Here is a 17,661-nt window from a genome sequence, read left to right on the forward strand (position 1 = left end):
CTGGGTACATCAACTCATCACCTCTAGGTCACTATGCTCATCAGTGATCTAGTTTGATTCTGCCATAGTCCCAAAGGGGTCGTAGAACAGGGAAAAGACAGTGGGCCCACTGACACAGCCCCCAAGTCTGGTAGGTTCACAAGGTCTGGCCCTGAAAAATGTTCCCACCTCTTACACCAAGAATTCCACTTGGACTGGCCAGTGCAGAGGAACAGAGTTCTACAGGCAAAGGGGGCAGTGAAGGCTCTTAGGAGCCAGTTCCCTGATGTCACATCTCTGACATTCAAATAACCCCAAGAGGCTCTTGCCTGGAGTGCTCACAAGTTCATCATGATGGTCACCTGTCCCTAAAGAAGCTGGGTCCCTGTACAGTGGATTCTGAGTTGCAGGGCTGGAGCTGCCATCTTGGGTGGCTCCTCACCACAAAAGCAGTAGCTTCACAGGTGACAGGAAGGCATTCCTCAGGGGTGTGGGTCAGCAGGACCCCAATTCCAAGGCAAAATGAGCCTGGTGTTCTCCCCAAAATGAAATGTTGGAGGGGCTTCTGGCCAGTATATAACTTGGGTCCCAAAACAATAAGGCAGGAAGGAATCTTCCCAGATAAAAAGTCACCCAGGACCAGAGCAGGAGGATTTTGCTGAGGAGGGCATGGAAGAAAGAGCCTGTCCTTTCCCACACTGCACCACCCACTCCTTGGCAGAGTTCCCATTGCCCCTTTCTCCAATAGCTGATGGGCTGAATATTTAAAGACCTCCTGAGGCAAAGCATCAAAGCCACGGAACGGAAACACAAAAGTGGACTCATTTCAGGTAAAGGCTAATGATCTCACTCATGAAAAAGTAAACAGCTGGATACTTCCCAAAAGAACATCAATTAACCGTGGATATTTTTAGTCCTGCAAGTCACTTCACTCTGGTTATCTTTAAGGAAGGCTTGTTCTCTTTAAATAGCTTCACCACTCTGGCATGTACTCCTGTTTGCCTCGCTGAGTCCACTCAGGATACCCAGTGCACCTCCTGCTGTATACCCTGCCCTACACTGTTTCCACCTGAATGGAGACACCTGTGGTAGGTGGTGACATTCCCACATCTAGATAGGTCTTCAGGTTGACCTACTTCCATGTCCAAATATGTGAAACACTCTTTGTAGACCAGGCTGGCTTCGAACTCACAGAGATCCACCAGCCTCCGCTTCCCAAATGCTGGGAATAAAGGCTCCTGGCTTAGGACATTAGCAATTTAAATTGGACTGGACACTGCCACTGGTGACTTACCCCAGTGGTGACTGGTCCTGGCTTCCCTCACCAGCTCAGCAGCAGCAACTGTCTCGAATGTTAGCCGTTCGGGCAGATTGTAACATGATTAATGATTTCTCTAATTTACCTTTACACTGGCCATTTTTAAACTGAATTTTTGATCTTTATTAAGTAGATTATCCCACTGGGATAAGATATATTTAATTTTTCCACTTAAATTTTTTTTTTAATTTTTCTTTTGTTTTTTTAAATTTTTTTGTTTTGTTTTGTTTTTAGGCAGGGTTTCTTCGTGTAGCCTTGGCTGTCTTGGACTCACTTTGTAGACTAAGCTGGCAATCCACCTGCTTCTGCCTTCCTGAGTGCTGATATTAAAGGTGTGTGACACCATGCCTGGCTACTTCTGGTAGCTTTTTAATGTATATTGAAACGGTTTTATTTAAACTGACGAAATCTATTTGCATACAAATTTATCTTGTGGCTTCCAGTTTTGCTTCATAATTGCAGAGGCTTCCTTACTTAGACAGTTTTAAAAAGGTCTGGGGTTAGGTACAGTGGCAGTATGCTTGACTAGCATTCACAAGACCCTGACTTCAACCACCAGCATTACAAACATAGTAAACAAAATGGAGTCTTTATAGTTTTAGTTTTAACTAAGAGCTTGAAGCTTTTGGATACTTTGAAATGCAAGAAACCGTTATTTGTGAGCAGTTCCTTAGAACCATTTCAGAGTCTTGGGAAGGTTAAGTTCAGACTATAACAATACTGTTTTGCATAAAGACAGAGCTGAGACAACTTCAGACGGCACTTAGCAAAGCCTGGCATTATGGTGCTATCAGCAGCCATCACCCCGGGCAGGAACTTGGGAAAGGATCCAGTGTGAGGGTTCCGGTAATGTCATGCCCATGGGACTTATTTGGAGACATGGAAATGTGATGAGGGAGGCTTGAAACAATTGGTGACTTCAGAAAAGCTTTGGGTTGGGTGGAAAGTGCCAGGTGTCCAATGTTGTGCCTTCCCAGAGGCCAGTTTCTGACATGGTGTCAGTGGGGAGGGCTCACAGAAAAGCTGCTTTCCGGTTTTGAAGTAAGAACAAAGGATTGTTTTCCTAGGGTTGCTTAGTGTTTAAGAGCATGTGTTGTTCTTTCAGAGGGCCTGGATTCAGTTTCTAGTACCCACATGGTGGCTCTCAACCTTCTGTAGCTCTAATTTCAGGGGATATAACACCTCTCCAACCTCCAGGTATGCATATGGTACAAATACATACATGCAAACAAACAGGCACAAAAAATTAAATAAATGTAAGGAAACCAATAACAATAATTACAAAGACTTTTTTTTTTCTCATGAGAACAAATGCCTCCTGTGAGTATCCAAGAATTCTGCAGAGGACTTGCAATGTCTTCACACTCAAGATTCTTTGATTTGCCTTGAAAATCATGGACAAGTGTCTTAGTGTGTTTTTGGCTGCTGTAACAGAATGCCACAACCTGGATAACTTATACTGAATAGAAATGCCTTTGGCTCACAGTTCTGGAAGTCAGAAAGTCCAAGATCATGGTGCGGGCCTCTTGTAGGGACATTCTTGCTAGAATAAATAAATAGAATGACAAGAGAAGGTGATAGGAAAGAGTAAGGGGGATCCAACTTACATGTTTGTGTGCACGCAATGTGTATACGCTTGTGTGGGTATGTTTGCCTGTGTGTGCACATGAAGTAAGACATTGACTTCAAATATCTTCTATCCTTTTTAAAAACCAAGCTCTCTCTTATCTTACTGAACCAAGAGCTTACTGTTTCACAAGAAAGCTTGTATTCCTCAGGAATCCACTTGTCTCCACCAACACCCATCCCACCTCTGCCCCAGACCTGGAGTCACAGGTGTGTACCATCATGCTTAGTTTTATATGGGTAGGAGGTTGAACTCAAGGTCTTAAGCTTGAAGAAAAGCACTTCATCCACAGAGTCACCCTTAGCCATCAAGTTGCACTCATAACACTGGAAAAGACTAGCCCGTTCTCCCTATAATCATCTCAGTTTGCTCGTGAGGGGCCAGGCCCCTTTTATTGGGACTCCACCTCCTCACGCTGCATCAGATATTATGTTTCCAATGCAGAGCACAAGGGACTCATTCAAACCATAACACCCGAGAGCACACTCACATCTCTTCTTCAGTTAGAATAGCAGTGGCTTTCTTTGGTTTAGAGTGATCACTGTACCGGGTGTCATTACCTACATCGTGTGTGGTCACTAGGGTTACTGAGCATACATCTAGCCCTCTCTCACCTGTCTCTTGCCATGGCAAGCTGGACCTTGAGCTCAAAGGATTTTTCTAGAGCCTGCTGAGTGAGGGAATGAGAGGCTGAGACACAGGCCTAGAGGTTTGGCGCCCTAAGCCAGTGCGTTAACCTCATTCCTTGTGGGGGAAGCATTGCCACAGCAGTAGTTTTCTTGGTCACACTAACCTCCCCCCACCCTACCCCTCAGTCCCAAAGGCTGGGCTCCACACTAAAGAACCAGTCTTAGTTGTAATAACGTGTTCTGTGATGCTTAGGAAAAGAGACACAATGAGAAACAACACTTCTAGGCCTAGCCACCCCTTTACCATCCTTTCCTGGGTTGTTAATTGTAGAGATAAAGGTTTCTATGGAAGAAGGTCAGTGTTGCCTTGTAAATCCTAGTGTCAGCTGCATGATTTACATAGTTCCCAAGCAGATATTCCCCTATAAGGCAGCCTGTCTCCAGAAGCAGTCAGAAAGGTCAGAAGAATGCCAGGCATGAGCGTGCATGCTCTTCCACTGAGCCTCCCCCAGCCCCTGCTGAGGTTCCACGGTACAGAGCCAGACAGTAGGGTGTCTAGAGTCTGCTAGGCTGGGGGTGCTCTGAAGACCTGTCTTTAGGGTTGGAGCCCACCCAGGGAGAACAGCTCAGCAGAAAGCAGCTTTGCAAGTCAAAGTGCCAAAAAGCCCAGGGGCCTGCCAGGATTTTTTTTTTTTTTTTTTTTTTTTAAGGTAAGAGGTTTGGGAATGAAAATAGGCTTTGAACTTTCTGAGGAATACATTTCAAATAAATTTTTTTCCAAGATTGGGAGACACATACTAGATAAATTCTCTACCAGTAAGCCATAATCCCAGACCTTCAAAGGACTTTTTTTTTTTTTTTAAGGAGTGATTTAAGGCTGGAATGATGGATGGCTCACTGGTCAAGAGCAGTGACTGCTCTTCAGGACCCAGGTTTTAGTCCCACATCCACTTGTCCGTTCACAGCGATCTGTAACTCCAGTTCCAGGGCATCTGATACCTCTCTGGCCTCTCTGAACACCAGGCATGCATGTGGTGTACAGACATACATGCAGATAAAACACATTGGAATGTTACTCAGCCTTTAAAAGGAATGAAGTTCTGGGGCTGTGGTTAAATTTGTGGGGTAAAGTTATCTAGTATGTATGCAAAGGCCCTGAGTTCAGTTCTCAGCACAGGGTTGGACACAAAGGGAAAGGGTCCAGACACAAAAGATTACATGAAATATCCAAAGTAAAGGCAGAATCAAGATGGTAGTAGAGCAGATATGGAGGAGTTAATAGTAACTGCAAACTGATGTAGATTGCAGGATTTGGGGAAGACGGTGGAAAGGTTATTTACAGTTAAATCATAATGGTAGCACAGCTCTAAACACACCAGAACACCCTTGAATTGTGTCTTTTTTTTTTTTTTTTTTTTTTTTTTAAGGAGTGATTTAAGGCTAGCTTATGTTATGTAAACCCTCTCTTGGTAAAGCAGTTTGAAAAATGAAGCATGGATTTGGGGATGAAGTTCAGGGTCTTTCCTGGGCTGTGTGAGGTCCTGTGTTCTTGGTGCAGCACTGCAGGAGAAATCATATGGAAACAACAGGCATCTCCTCGGGCAGGTCTCCTCAGTCAGGCCTGACCCCATAACATTCTTTTGTTCTTAAAGAGTACAGCAGACTCTCTTGTTACTTCAGCCCTCAGGCCTGTTTTCAGACCTGCCGTCTCAGCCTGGAGAGAAGAGCCAGGCCTCTTTGCTATCTGGTAATCCCAGAGGAGGGTCCCTAACCTGAGAAAATGCTTCCCAGAGAATGAAGGAGACCGGAATCCTCTGTGGTTCCCGTGAGCCTTTCCTCCTAGTCCTCCCTGGCATTTCCTTGTAGGGTACTCTGCTCTTCTTCCTTGTCAGTGGGCATTCCCAGGCAGAGCCCCACCCACATCAAACATCCAGGGTTCAGCAGCAAGACAAAGCAAATAGACTTTTGGCAAGAAGTCTTCCCTGACTTCCCTTCTTAGGCACAGCTCCATATTCGGGTCAGATTCCGCTGAAGTTGCTTTGCAGGAGGTGGAACTTGAGGCTGTTCTGAGGGCTCACTGTGACCACAGCTGCCCACTTTGCACAGCTATTTCTAAAATTGCCAGTTCATCTGATATTGATTTTAAAAGTTTTCTTGATTGGATCTAAATTTCAGGTAGTAGAGTGCACAGATCTTAAAACCACCACTTAAATGATTTTGTGGCATGCGCACCCTCGTGTAGCTCATACTCCTGAAACAGAACATATCTATCACCCTGCAGAGTTTCACTCAGGGCCCTGGCGACCACTGTCTGGTTTTCATCATGGCACACATCCATTGTGGATTCTGGAGATTGAAAACGTGTTGATGAGCTACACTCCTAGCCCCTTTGTGACACCTGTTTATGCAGCCCTCCAGTGTCACATGACTGAATCACACAATATATACTCTCCTTATCTATTTTTTGGGGGGGTTGTTTTGTTTTGTTTTAAACATGGTCTTGCAGCCTTGGCCTGGCCTGGAACTTGCTATGTAGAGCAGGCTGGCCTTAAACTCAGAGATTCACCTACCTTTCAGCCAGAGTGCTGGGATTGAAGTCTGACATCAGAACATCCACCAGCTTTGGCCCAGTGTCTGTTATTAGTTAACACCTCCCCAGCCTCTCTGCTGCAGTTCCATGCCCAGCTGTACAACTTAGAAGGAAGCCGCAGAGAGTGCTGTTGGACACTGGCTCTTGCTGGGAGGTGATGGTTTGCAGAAAGAGTCTAAGCTTGGAGTCCCCCTCAGGCAGTATGGGACCTGTAGCCCAACAGGGTAGCTCTGGTGGTGGGGACATCCAAAGATAGAGGAACCTGAGATAAAACAAAGCAGCATCTGAAGGTAGCCCTCAGGAGAGACTCTAGTACAGAGCAGTGTGCCAGCAGCTTCTTCCAGGGTACGGCTTCTGCAACAGGTTTCTCAGTTACTTTGGGGACAAGGTGAGCCCACAAGCTGGTTATAGCAGACATCTAACTGAGGATCAGCAAGCACAACAGCCACCTATGGAAGAACTGGGAGCTCAGCTGGTGTGTGATGAACAAGAAGGCAAATGGAATGACAGCTGAAGCCTGGGCTCCTTCTGTCCCATAATACTCCCCACAAGGGCTAGCTACCTTCCTCCTTGCACCTGCCTTGTTATTGCAAAGTAGTAGTCCAAGAGATATTTGCCTCTCAGTTGAACCTACCCCAAGGTTTATATGTACTGACACTGGACAGAGCATCATTCAGCAGCATCACTCTGGACACTCTTCTGAGCTGGCCTCTACTACACAGCAATATTCAACTACACTTGTGGGAATAGTGGATGTCTTGTGGCTATGTGATTATGTCACAGTTTATCTACCCATTCAAGGATTCATGAACATTACATAGTTTCCAGTTTGAGACTGTTAGTGGCATTTTTGCACATGACTTCAGATGCACAGAAGCATTTCTGTTGTTTTTTTCCCTTTTTTTTTTTTTGAGACAGGGTTTCTCTGTATATCCTTGGCTATCCTGGACTCAACTTTGTAGACCAGACTGGCCTCGAACTCCCCAACTGCTGGGATTACAGGTATGCACCACTCCAACTGGCATATTGGATGTTTTCTCTGGAGTGGAATTACAAGATCAGAAAGAAGGGGTAGTTTAGGTTTTTTTGTGCACTTCCTGTTCTCAAGTGCCTTTATGTAAAGAGTTTTAATGAAGAGGCCAGGGTGCATCCTGAGTCAGTAGTCAGTACTGAAGCCACAGACATCCCAATGATGTTAGTGTGTACACCCCAAAGGGTTCTGGGTCATTTCATAAATGTTACAGTGTTATCAGAAGACTTGAAGAGCTTCACCCCTTGGCTCTTATCTGGGTGAAAAAAAAAATCCTGATTCTGGTGTGAGGCGGAGTGGCACTCACCAGTGACTCCTAGTACTCAGGAGGTAGAAGCCAGAAGAGCATGTATTTGAGACCAGCCTAGACCATAAAACAGCATTCTGTCTCAAGCCAAGGGCAACTGCCTAGCCTTTGCAGGGCTCTGGGTTCACTCCTAGCGTGGAGGAAACAGTCATTGGGTTGAAGAAGTGCAGCTGGCCATTATATCACCAGTTCTCACCAGCCGTCTTATGCATGATACCTCTGGCATGTGGGTTATAGTGGGAATGATTTTCTAGATTACTAGCTTACTTTTTAGAGACTCAAAGGACACTTGTGTAGTAATAATTCTGGATAAAATATTCCATTTTATGATTTTCATCCCTAAATGGTTTGTCTATATCACATCTATTCTTACAAGGCTTAGGCGTCATCATGGAAAAGGGGGTAGAAATATTGTAGGAGCCAGAGAGGGTAGATGACTTCAAGGAAACTTTTTTTGGACACAGCTAGGAAGTTGCACATATGAATTCATAGTAGTAGTGACAGCATACACAAGCTCATCACTAGCTCAACCAGACAAAATCCCAGCATGGAGAGGAGAGGTGGGCAAGAAGTCCCACCCTAGCTGAGGAGCTATTGGCAATTGATAGTTTCTGGGAAAGTCAGTGTTCCTTAAAGGTGTGGTTTCTGGTGGAATAATGGTACTGTAGCAGAAGGCCAAGGACATAGACGGGCAGCACAAAGTGGACTTAATGCTTTTTTTTTTTGAGACACAAAGTTGGGTGGGTAGGTAGAAGTGGTAGATCTGGGAAGAGTTTGGAAAGGAAGTAGAATTGGATCAAAATACATTGTATGAAAGAACAAAAATCATTGCGTATAGAAAGCTTCAACTTGGAGGGAAGCTGGTTAAAACTCAGGAAGTAGGCAGCTCTGCATGATGGTACAAACCTTTAATTCCAGCACTCAGGCCAATGTCTATGAGAAAAGCCTGAATGATCTATATAGTGAGACATTATCAAAAAATAAACAACAAAAACACATTCAGGAAGTAAACAACTCAGTAACTTCAGGAAGTCCCTGAAACTGACCAGGTTCACCAGGTTCCCTCCCCAAGTGTATGTAAGAATAAGTACTGCTGAAAGATACTTCTAGCCAATCCAAGCTGCCTGGAAGAATCTGACTAGTCAAACCAACTGGAAGAGGCTCAGACCACACTCCAATCCATTGGGCTGTTGACAGGTTATAAAGTATGCACCAAGTTTCCAGCTTTTATGAGTTGTCACTCATGCTGGAGGTACTTGCAGTAATACAGCTGTCTTTGACTCACTTCTGCTCCTATAAGTTGTCCTAATAAAACTTACTGTTTCACCAAGTTGGACTTTGCAGCTATCTTTACTTTAACCTGTCACTAGTTCCCCATTTGTGGTAAGTAGGCTCCTAATACTAGTGTCACAAAATACCATTTTTTCTGACTCTCCACTTGAGCTTGCTCATGTTTGATGGGCACTTGTCTTTTTTTTTTTTTTTTTTTTTTTTCCTTGTGAGAAAGAGAATCATCCTATAGCCCAGGAGGGCCTGAAGCTCATTATGGAGCCTAAGGTGACCTGGAACTGGTAATCCTCTTACCTCAAGTCTCTCCATAAGCCCCTATAACTATAGACAGGTATGTGCTACCATGCCAAGCTTGACATCTCTATCTTCTCACTGTCTATCTTCCTTGCTACTTTAGCCTTTGGGTCAGATTTTATTGGCTCTCCATGTTGACATGTCAGGCATTTGAGAAATGTTTTTGCTGGGACTATAATCCAAAGAGAACGTGACCTAGCCTTGCTGAGCCCCTCTCCTCCAAGACTAAAGACACCTACTTGCTGCTGTGACCAGAAACACCAAACTATGAAATGTAAAGAAGAAAAAAATAGTGACAAATGGATTCCTGGAAGATCTCTACCTAGTCTCAGGGAGGACATGAGAATTCTTCCCCTTTCTTAGTCTGTGACTCTCCTCGTTGTCCCTATCTTATATCTTTGACCTCCCACACTCTTAGAGATGGTTTGTGTAAAGCCTTATCTTTTTCCCTAGCATTTGTCTCTAAGGTAGACAGTTGTTTTTGTGTGTGATAAGCCTAGGGACCTGAGTTCAGCTGACATTTGAGCTACACACGACAGCATTAAATAAGAATCAAAATCTGCTATAGGTGGAGGGGAGACTAAAAAAAAATGTCCAAGTGTGAAGTCTAGGAAGTGGGAAGATGCTTTGAGGGAATTGAAAACCAGGGCAAGCACAGCCAAGGAGACCAAGGTTAGTGGAAGCAGGACTGGGCTGGGAGACTGGGTGGGTTCTATGGGTATGGAGCATGTACTGTGGTTTAAATCTTTGTTTCCTCTAAAACTCATGTTGAGACCATTAAGGAACACTGCTTCCTAGCTTGTTCTCTATGGCTCACTCAGCCTGCATTTTGATACAATCTGGGACCATCTGCCCAAAGGTGGAACCACTTACAGTGTTCTGGGCTTTCCACATTGAGCACTAATCAAGAAATCCCCCACCACATAGTTGCTTACAGACCAATCTGATGGTGGCATTCTCTCAATTGAGGTTCCCCTTCCCGATTGTAGCCACGTTGAAGAAAATTAACCAGAACTGTGAGAGAGGGTTGTTGTGTCACCAGGTCACTCCAACTGTGGCTCTCCATTTAACCAGGTCCAGTTTAAGTAATAAATTTTCTATTTGCCTTCATTTCTTTAAAGGTCTTATCTGTGTGGTTATTTAACCAGCATAGAGAAGCCAGCAGTAAGTGCCTATGGCACAGTTTCCACACTTCTAAGTTAGCAAGTGTAGAGTGCACAGATCATTAAAGCAATAGGGCCAGTTCCACTATTCCAGGCCAAGGAAGGTGGCTGAACCTTTCCCAGATAGTAGGCATAATCTCAGTGAAGTCTTTTTTGTTCAAAGACAGAAAAGTCTTTGAAGAACGGTTGTGTTGTTCTGCCAATGAAGCTGGCCTCAGCCATTGTTGGGATTAAAGGCATGGCTAGCTCTTTTGAAGCTTGCAGTCTATTCCCCAGCACTGTGCAAGTGTCAGGGACACATACATTAGTGTGGCTTCTGAACTGCCTGGTCACTCTCAAACAGATTGCCTTAGCCAGGGTCCCCAGCCTTCAGCCCAGCTGGAGCCCCCAGCACTGTCATGAGTGGCTGGAATTTGATCTTGCTGGCTTTGGAATGGTAAGGATAAAGTCATGGGAATGAATTCCAGAGCAGAAGAAGAGTAGGGGAAGGCAGTTTTGTGTGTTGTTTCCTGAAAAAATCTGTAGCTGAATAGAGATTAAGGTAAGTTAACTCTAGAATCACCAAACCAGGAAAACAACTACACTTGTAGTTTTGTTTTTGCCTTTTCCAGATCAGGGGATGGCATACATCATGTAAGCCGTACTATTACTGAACTATACCTCCAGCCCTACACCTGGACTTTTATGACACCCCCTGTGGCAACGTTTGCCTCCTACGAGCAGGAACTTCTACATCCTCATCAGCCAACCTAAAGGAGCAAAAGAAGGCAAGTTACTGACCTCACTATGTCAGTAGCTTCTCCAGAACAAAGGAAAGGTGGTTCTTCTAGGGCCAGAGGAGTTTACAGGAGGCAGGCCCCTGTGTCTCATCTGCCCAGAGCTCCCTGGGAAATAGTGCTGAGCAGCAGCTTTGGAAGCTGTATCCCACATGCAGCGGAGAGGGTTGTGTCTCTGAGCGCCACCAGCCATAGGATATTTCCTTCATCCTGCTTCAGGTCAAAGGGCACTGTATCTGCTCTAGTATGATTTAGGGAGTAGGTAGTCATTCAGAGTGATAAGGAGATGATATGAACATATATGCGTATGTATGTGTGCATATGTATGTTCTGTATATACACACATGTACAGTCTTATGATAGCTTGGTGATCAGTTTTGTAGGACTAAATTGGATTAAAGTTTTACTTAGGTTGAGTTCTGCCTTGTTAAAAGTCCCCCATTGTTTATCTAGAAAACAAACATTTGCCAAAACTGGCTGAAGGGAAGGTTGTCACAGAGGACTAAGGTCATGCTGTACATCCTCTTCCAGTTTGACCAAGAAGTGTTATTTGCAATGCCTGTATGTTTTTTTATTGCTACATATTTATTTATGGCCCGATATTTACATGTTATTATTGCCACAGAATTATTTGTTCCTGAAATTTCTGTTCCTGTAAACATGCCTAACTAATTTCCCTTTAATGATTAGGGGACTCAAAAACAACTCTCAGATGGTTCCCTAAGCAGGAATTGTGATGTTGCTGCCTGACCTATAAAAGGCTGTAAACATTTGGGGCTGGGCTGGGCTCCTCAGAGCCTCAGCTTGCTTTCCAGCTCACCAAGGAAACAATGTTTCTCCCACCACTTGGTGTGCCAGGCTGAGTTCTTGCTGGTGGAAATTTTCTTTAACAAGGAGAGGAGTTGTGACTGATCCTGGCCTCTTTATATCCTGGGGGCAAATGCTGCATCTTTAATTTCCAGCTCGTTTTCTTTGTGTGTCACTGCCGCCTAGACTGGCAATTTGTATTTTGAGGCTTTCCGTGAAGTTTGCTCTCTAGAGCTGAAGTGAAGTCATGGGGGCACAAACATTGATATGACTTCTGAACTTTTAATTTTTGCATAATCAACCTTCCATTTTCTTAGGTGTATTTCCAGAACCACCTGTCAGCTCAGCGACGAGGCCCCGCAGGTGTTGGAGGCTGCCTGTCAAGCATGTGCTCACTTCTCTTAACGTGTAACGCGTCTCAGCTGCACCTCAACACCCAGCGCAGTCCTAAAGGGGACGTCTGATGATTCTGTGCAGAGCGCCTGTAGTCCCAGGAACTCCAGGAAGTCCCTGGATGGGAGCGCTCGCCCTCTGGTGTGGCAGGCGCAGCCACTGGTTCTGTTTCTACTTTTGCCCCACAAAGGGGTTAAAGCTCAGTTCTGGGGAACCTTCAGACCGGTCTCTCCAGCTCCGGACAAACCATTTCTCCAGGCTGAAACCTGCTAATCACTGCCTCTCCTCGCCGAGGCCCCGCCTCCAACTCGGGCCCGCCCCCGGCGCGGCCCTACCCCCTCTCAGTGCGCAGGCTCCTTCTCTTTTGGCCCGCCTCCGCCGCAGTCCTTGGCGCCAGAGACGCCGCAGCATCCTCGGCGGTAGTGTTCTCATCCGTCGTCCTCTGCTTCTTCTGGCGCCATGGCGAAGCCGTTGACGGACAGTGAGAGGCAGAAGCAGATCAGTGTGCGTGGTCTCGCGGGCCTGGGCGACGTGGCCGAGGTGCGGAAGAGCTTCAACAGGCACCTGCACTTCACGCTGGTCAAGGACCGCAATGTGGCCACGCCCCGCGACTATTTTTTCGCTCTGGCACACACCGTGCGCGACCACCTAGTGGGCCGCTGGATCCGCACGCAGCAGCACTACTATGAGCGTGACCCCAAGGTGAGCGGCCCGCCCTCCCCGGGTGGGAGACCGGCCCCGGGCAGGGCGGTCCCCGCCCTCCAGTGTCGTCCGTCCGTGGGCCTGGTCCGTGTTATACCACGGTCATTAGTGGCCAGTGAAGTAACAGTAGAGCTCTGCATCCTCCTTAGAAGGAGGTGTGCACGCCCCGCACTTGCGGGTTTTGTTCTGATTGGGAGCCATACCCCGCCTCCCCTGCCCGCAGCCCCCAGACCCCGGGTATGGCTTTGAATGGTCTTCTATGGCAGTCAGTCCCCCACTGTGCGTCGAACGAAATCTGGCAGTCTGGAGAAGGGCCTCTGCGCTCGGCGGAGTTGCGAGTGTGAAAAGTGCCGTAGGGGTCGGCTGTTACCGCAGCTGCCAGGCCCCAACTCCTGGCGGATTTTCCGGCTTCTTTCCAGCTGTGCACTTCCGATATGGCTGCAGAGTTGGTGCTTCCTCAACCCCCATCCCTACTTTGTTTTTCTGCAGCCGCGAGTTAAGAACAGGGGACTGGAACTTGGCCCGGTAGTTTGATGAATTGGAAAAGGGTGAGATCAGTAATCTGCAGAAAATTGTCACTCCCTCAACCCCCTCCAAGGCCCATGAGAAGAAAATCATTTACAGTGCTTGCCTAAAGCAGCAGGGAACCCTGGCGGAAGGCTGTCTTTGAGGTTTGAACCTTAGGGAAACTTGTTTGGAGATTACTTTACAAGTTCTTGCTTTCTTTATTTTGCAAACGTTTGTTCTCAGTAGGAAAACAAATACATTGAAGAAAGTTTCTGACAGTTCTCACCACACTCCTCCACCCCCCATTTAAGCTCTGTCTGGTCTGTTAACACTATGCAATCAAACTGTCCTCAAAACCACCTGCCCCTGCCTTCGAGTTGCAGGGCTTAAAGGCGCGCGCCAGCTCCACCAGGCCCTGCAGTCCTCAATATTCTTCGCTATTTGTGCTTCCAGGTAATCTCTGTTCCTAAATAGACAGGTACGCATATTTGCATGTTGCACGATTTTGTGGCTTTTGTTTCAACTCAAACCATTTGTAGCTTCACTCACAAACACGGTTTCAGGTCAGTAATACATACTGGTGTTTTTCAGTTTATGGATGTATCATTTTTGCACAGCTCCATGTTGCCAGATTTTTGTTTGTTTGTTTGTTTGTTTGTTTCTTTTATTTTTTTATTTTGCTCTTGCTATGGAGAATTTTGCCTACTCTGTACTAAGAGCACAGGGTAAAAACTAGCAAGGAAAAGACACTTGCCTATCTGCGACAAGTTAGTAATGATTTGATTTGCAGTAAAAATTCCGGCACCCAGTAGCTGCCTTACTGACAGAACCTTATAATAATTTTTTAATAGGGCATTAAAATATATTTGCTAATTACTAAGAGTAAAAAGTAATTTCTTTCCAAATTCATTCTGAGGCGTTTCCCCTTCCTAAAATAAAGAAGGCAAGAAGGACAGGCTGTTAGAATATCAGTTGGTCGTCTTCATGTTTAGTATGCAAGGCAGCTTTGAAAGAAGTGGCCCCAAAAGGCTAAAACAGGTTATTACAACAAGGGCTTGGGATGTCTGCCAGGGAAACTGGCCAGGAGCAGTGGCTCCCTCAGAATGCCTTGTTAGTAGAAGAGCTATGTTGCTCAGATTCACTGAGCAGTGAATGACAAGGGACACAGCCTTGCCTGCATGCTCAAGGTCATTTCCAAGGAGTTGGAAGACACTGTAGGGCTCATGTGGTAATGGGTCCAGGGAGTAAGGAAATGTCTCTCTGTGCAGCAATCTCCTCAACAGGTTTCCTGGTCCTCGAGTGTGATGGATTGTCTGCTGTTCTCACTCTAGACGGAAACCTTTCTCCCCACATCCAACCTAACACACACACATATATGCATACATATTCATATATATACTTGAATTTCCTGTGGATGGGTATGCTTTGGCATACAGCATACTGTGGCAGGGTTCTCATGGCTGAGACCCTGTCTCAAAAGCCAGAAAATAAATAACACGCTCAGTTTGTGACGAGAGGCTATTGTTTGTCAGGTCCTCATAGGGAGGGAAGCTGAGGGCTGTTGAGATGAGTAAGGCAGGTACAGGCACTTGCCTTCAAGCCTGAGCTTGATCCCTAGAACCCTTGTTGGAAGGAAAGAACAGCAAGTCCTGATGGCTGTGCCCTGACTAACGGAGTTGGGCTGTGGCTTTCAAGTGCCTGTACTCACACACATCACACATACATGAATAAATTAAAAGTGGAAAGCAGATCCAGGTATGGTGGTGTGATCCTGTAGACTCAGTTACCCCATAGTTTGAGGTAGCCTGCGCATAAGTCCCTGTGTTGTAAGTGGTGATTAATATTTACTATTGATATATCTTCTGGTAATGCTTGCTGTTAATCCTAAACAGCTGTATAACCAAATCACCACACAGAGACTATAATTTATTTAATTAACCTAGAACACAATGCTGGGTAGTAGTCCATCCTAAACCTCCAAGCCTTCATAGTTTCCTAACATTTAGATTACCCACATTATACTTGCTTTTAGTGATATATTAGGTCCAGTCCATCTCTCCATGTCTTTCTAAGATCTCTCTCCTGCCTCTGTTCTCTCAGCTCTCTGCCTCCCACTGCTTCCTGTCCTCTAGCTCCTCCCTCTCTTCCTTGTCCTCTGACTCCTCCCCTCTCCTTTCTCAACATTGTGGCTAGTTGCTTTATTTTGGCCTGTTCACGAAAAGTTGATACAGGATGCTTAGAATAAGTATCACAATGCAATATCTGGATTGAAACTAGAGGGGTGGGGGGGGGAGAAATCAGCATTTGAATGAACAAGGGTAAGGAGTGTACATTTCAAAAGAACATTATACCAACATCCCTGACTCATTCAGAAGACAGGAAAACTGGTACAGTGGCAGAGACTAGGTTTGAGAGTTTGATGCCTTGATTTTCAGTGCCTGTCTGGGTAGCCGATGACGGTGATCAACAGTCCACTTCTGCACAGGCCATGTGAGAAATGGAAGTGTACTTCCAACAAAATACCTCAGAGCCATCCCATGCTCTTACAGGGCCTGAGACATGTGAGCCTGATACCTCAGAGCTTGGAAGCACATGGCATATTCGATAAAGCATTGCTTTTATTATTTTTTTCTTTTAAGAATATGCAACTCCTTGTGATTGCTGGAGGGAAAATTAGAAAACATTGATGAACTAGTACAGAGATGTTAACTATAGTTTCACACATTACATTAGAAATGTCTCTGGTTTTCTACATTTATTTTTTCTGTACTGGTAGAAGCATTGGGGCTTTTTCTTTTTTTAATTTGTTTTTTATTATATTTAAAACGCTTTGTGTGTATGTGTGTTTGTGCGCGCATGTGTGGTGTGTATTTTTCTGTGTATATGTGTATGTATGAGGCAAGTACATACCATACCAAAATCCATGTGCAGGTCAGATCTCTCTCTCTCTCTCTTTTCAGATCTCTCTTTCTAACATGTGTGTCCTGGGAATACTACTTGGATCATCAGGGTTGGTGGTAATAGCCTTTACCCCCTGAGCCATCTCGGCTGCTCTTAGATTTTAAACACTTCCATTTGTTCAGGTTTGAGAGTACACAGCCCCAAAGACTTTCTTAGACCCATACATGGCTGTTGATTTTTCTTTCACTTAGAGGCATTATGCTCTTGTTTTTTCTTAATTTTATTATTGTGTATGGGTGTTTTGCCTCCATTTATTTCTGTATACCAGTAAAGCCTGGTGCCCTTGGAGTCCAGAAGAGTGTGATGGATCTCCTGGGACCTCAGTTACAGACAGTTGTGACCTGACATTCAGGTGCTTGGGATCGAACCCAGGTCCTCTGGAAGAGCAGCCAGTGCTTTTAACCACCGAGCCATCTCTCCAGCCCTAGCATCGTGATTGTTAGAAACAGTAATTACAGACATAACATAGATTCTCTTAATTTCTAACAAAATCTAGAAGTCCATTCTGAAACATCAGCCCTTTGGAGGCCACTTTGGAGCCCTTTAGGGACCAGACGATCTGAGCATCAAGAGAGAGCTGGACCTGAGTCTAACATCTTTTACAATTTTTGTTTTACTTGGTGGTGTTGGAGAGCAAACCTAGGGCCTGGAGCATTCTAAATAAACACTTATCTCTGAACCATGTAAACATTTCAGCCCCAAATTCCTTTCCATCCTGATTTAAAAATTTTTCTACTTTGTCCGTGGTGTGCTACTGTCTATTTGGGTTGATACTCCCCTAAAAGGTGGGATCTCTCTGTGGAACCCATGATGGCCTTGAGTGCCACCACACACCAGTTAGCTGAGTGTAGTTTTTAGCCTTTCTAAGCCTCACATATTTTTCATCTTTAAAATAAAGAGAGTTGAGCTAGTAATCTATTCTTGAAGCTTTTGTTGTTCAGACATGTTATGGTTTTGTGTTTGCTTGTAAAATGTTCCTCTTTCATGCTGACCTTCCCTCTATCCAGAGCTGGTGAGAGCAAAAGAGTTTAAGGCTATCTTTGGTTACATAGCAAGTTTGAGATCAGCGCAAACCATGCAAGAGACCCTGTCTCAAAAACCAAAATCTCACTAGGTGAGGTTCATATGCCTTTGTGGCGTAGGCAGGCTCAAGACCTGGTCTACCTAATGGGTTCTAGGCTAGCCATTGCTACAGAGTGAAACCCTGTCTTAGGAGGAGGAGGAAGGTGATGACCAAAAAACAAACTCTGTCCAGAAAGATTTGAGGATGATTAGGCAAGGTGTAGCA

General features: G+C 45.2%; 1 protein-coding gene across 1 annotated transcript in view; it reads left to right on the plus strand.

Annotated features, from left to right (window-relative positions):
• The first annotated feature begins 12,569 nt into the window (after window positions 1-12,569).
• Window positions 12,570-17,661, plus strand: part of Pygb (glycogen phosphorylase B) — a 42,482-nt gene continuing 37,390 nt past the window's right edge. Inside the window, exon 1 of the mRNA XM_060383108.1 lies at window positions 12,570-12,905. Coding sequence (XP_060239091.1) covers window positions 12,663-12,905 — 243 coding nt within the window. The 5' untranslated portion in view covers window positions 12,570-12,662. The remainder of the gene's footprint in view (window positions 12,906-17,661) is intronic.

This window comes from Meriones unguiculatus, chromosome 4 (genome assembly GCF_030254825.1).
Source record: "Meriones unguiculatus strain TT.TT164.6M chromosome 4, Bangor_MerUng_6.1, whole genome shotgun sequence".
Taxonomy (NCBI): domain Eukaryota; kingdom Metazoa; phylum Chordata; class Mammalia; order Rodentia; family Muridae; genus Meriones; species Meriones unguiculatus.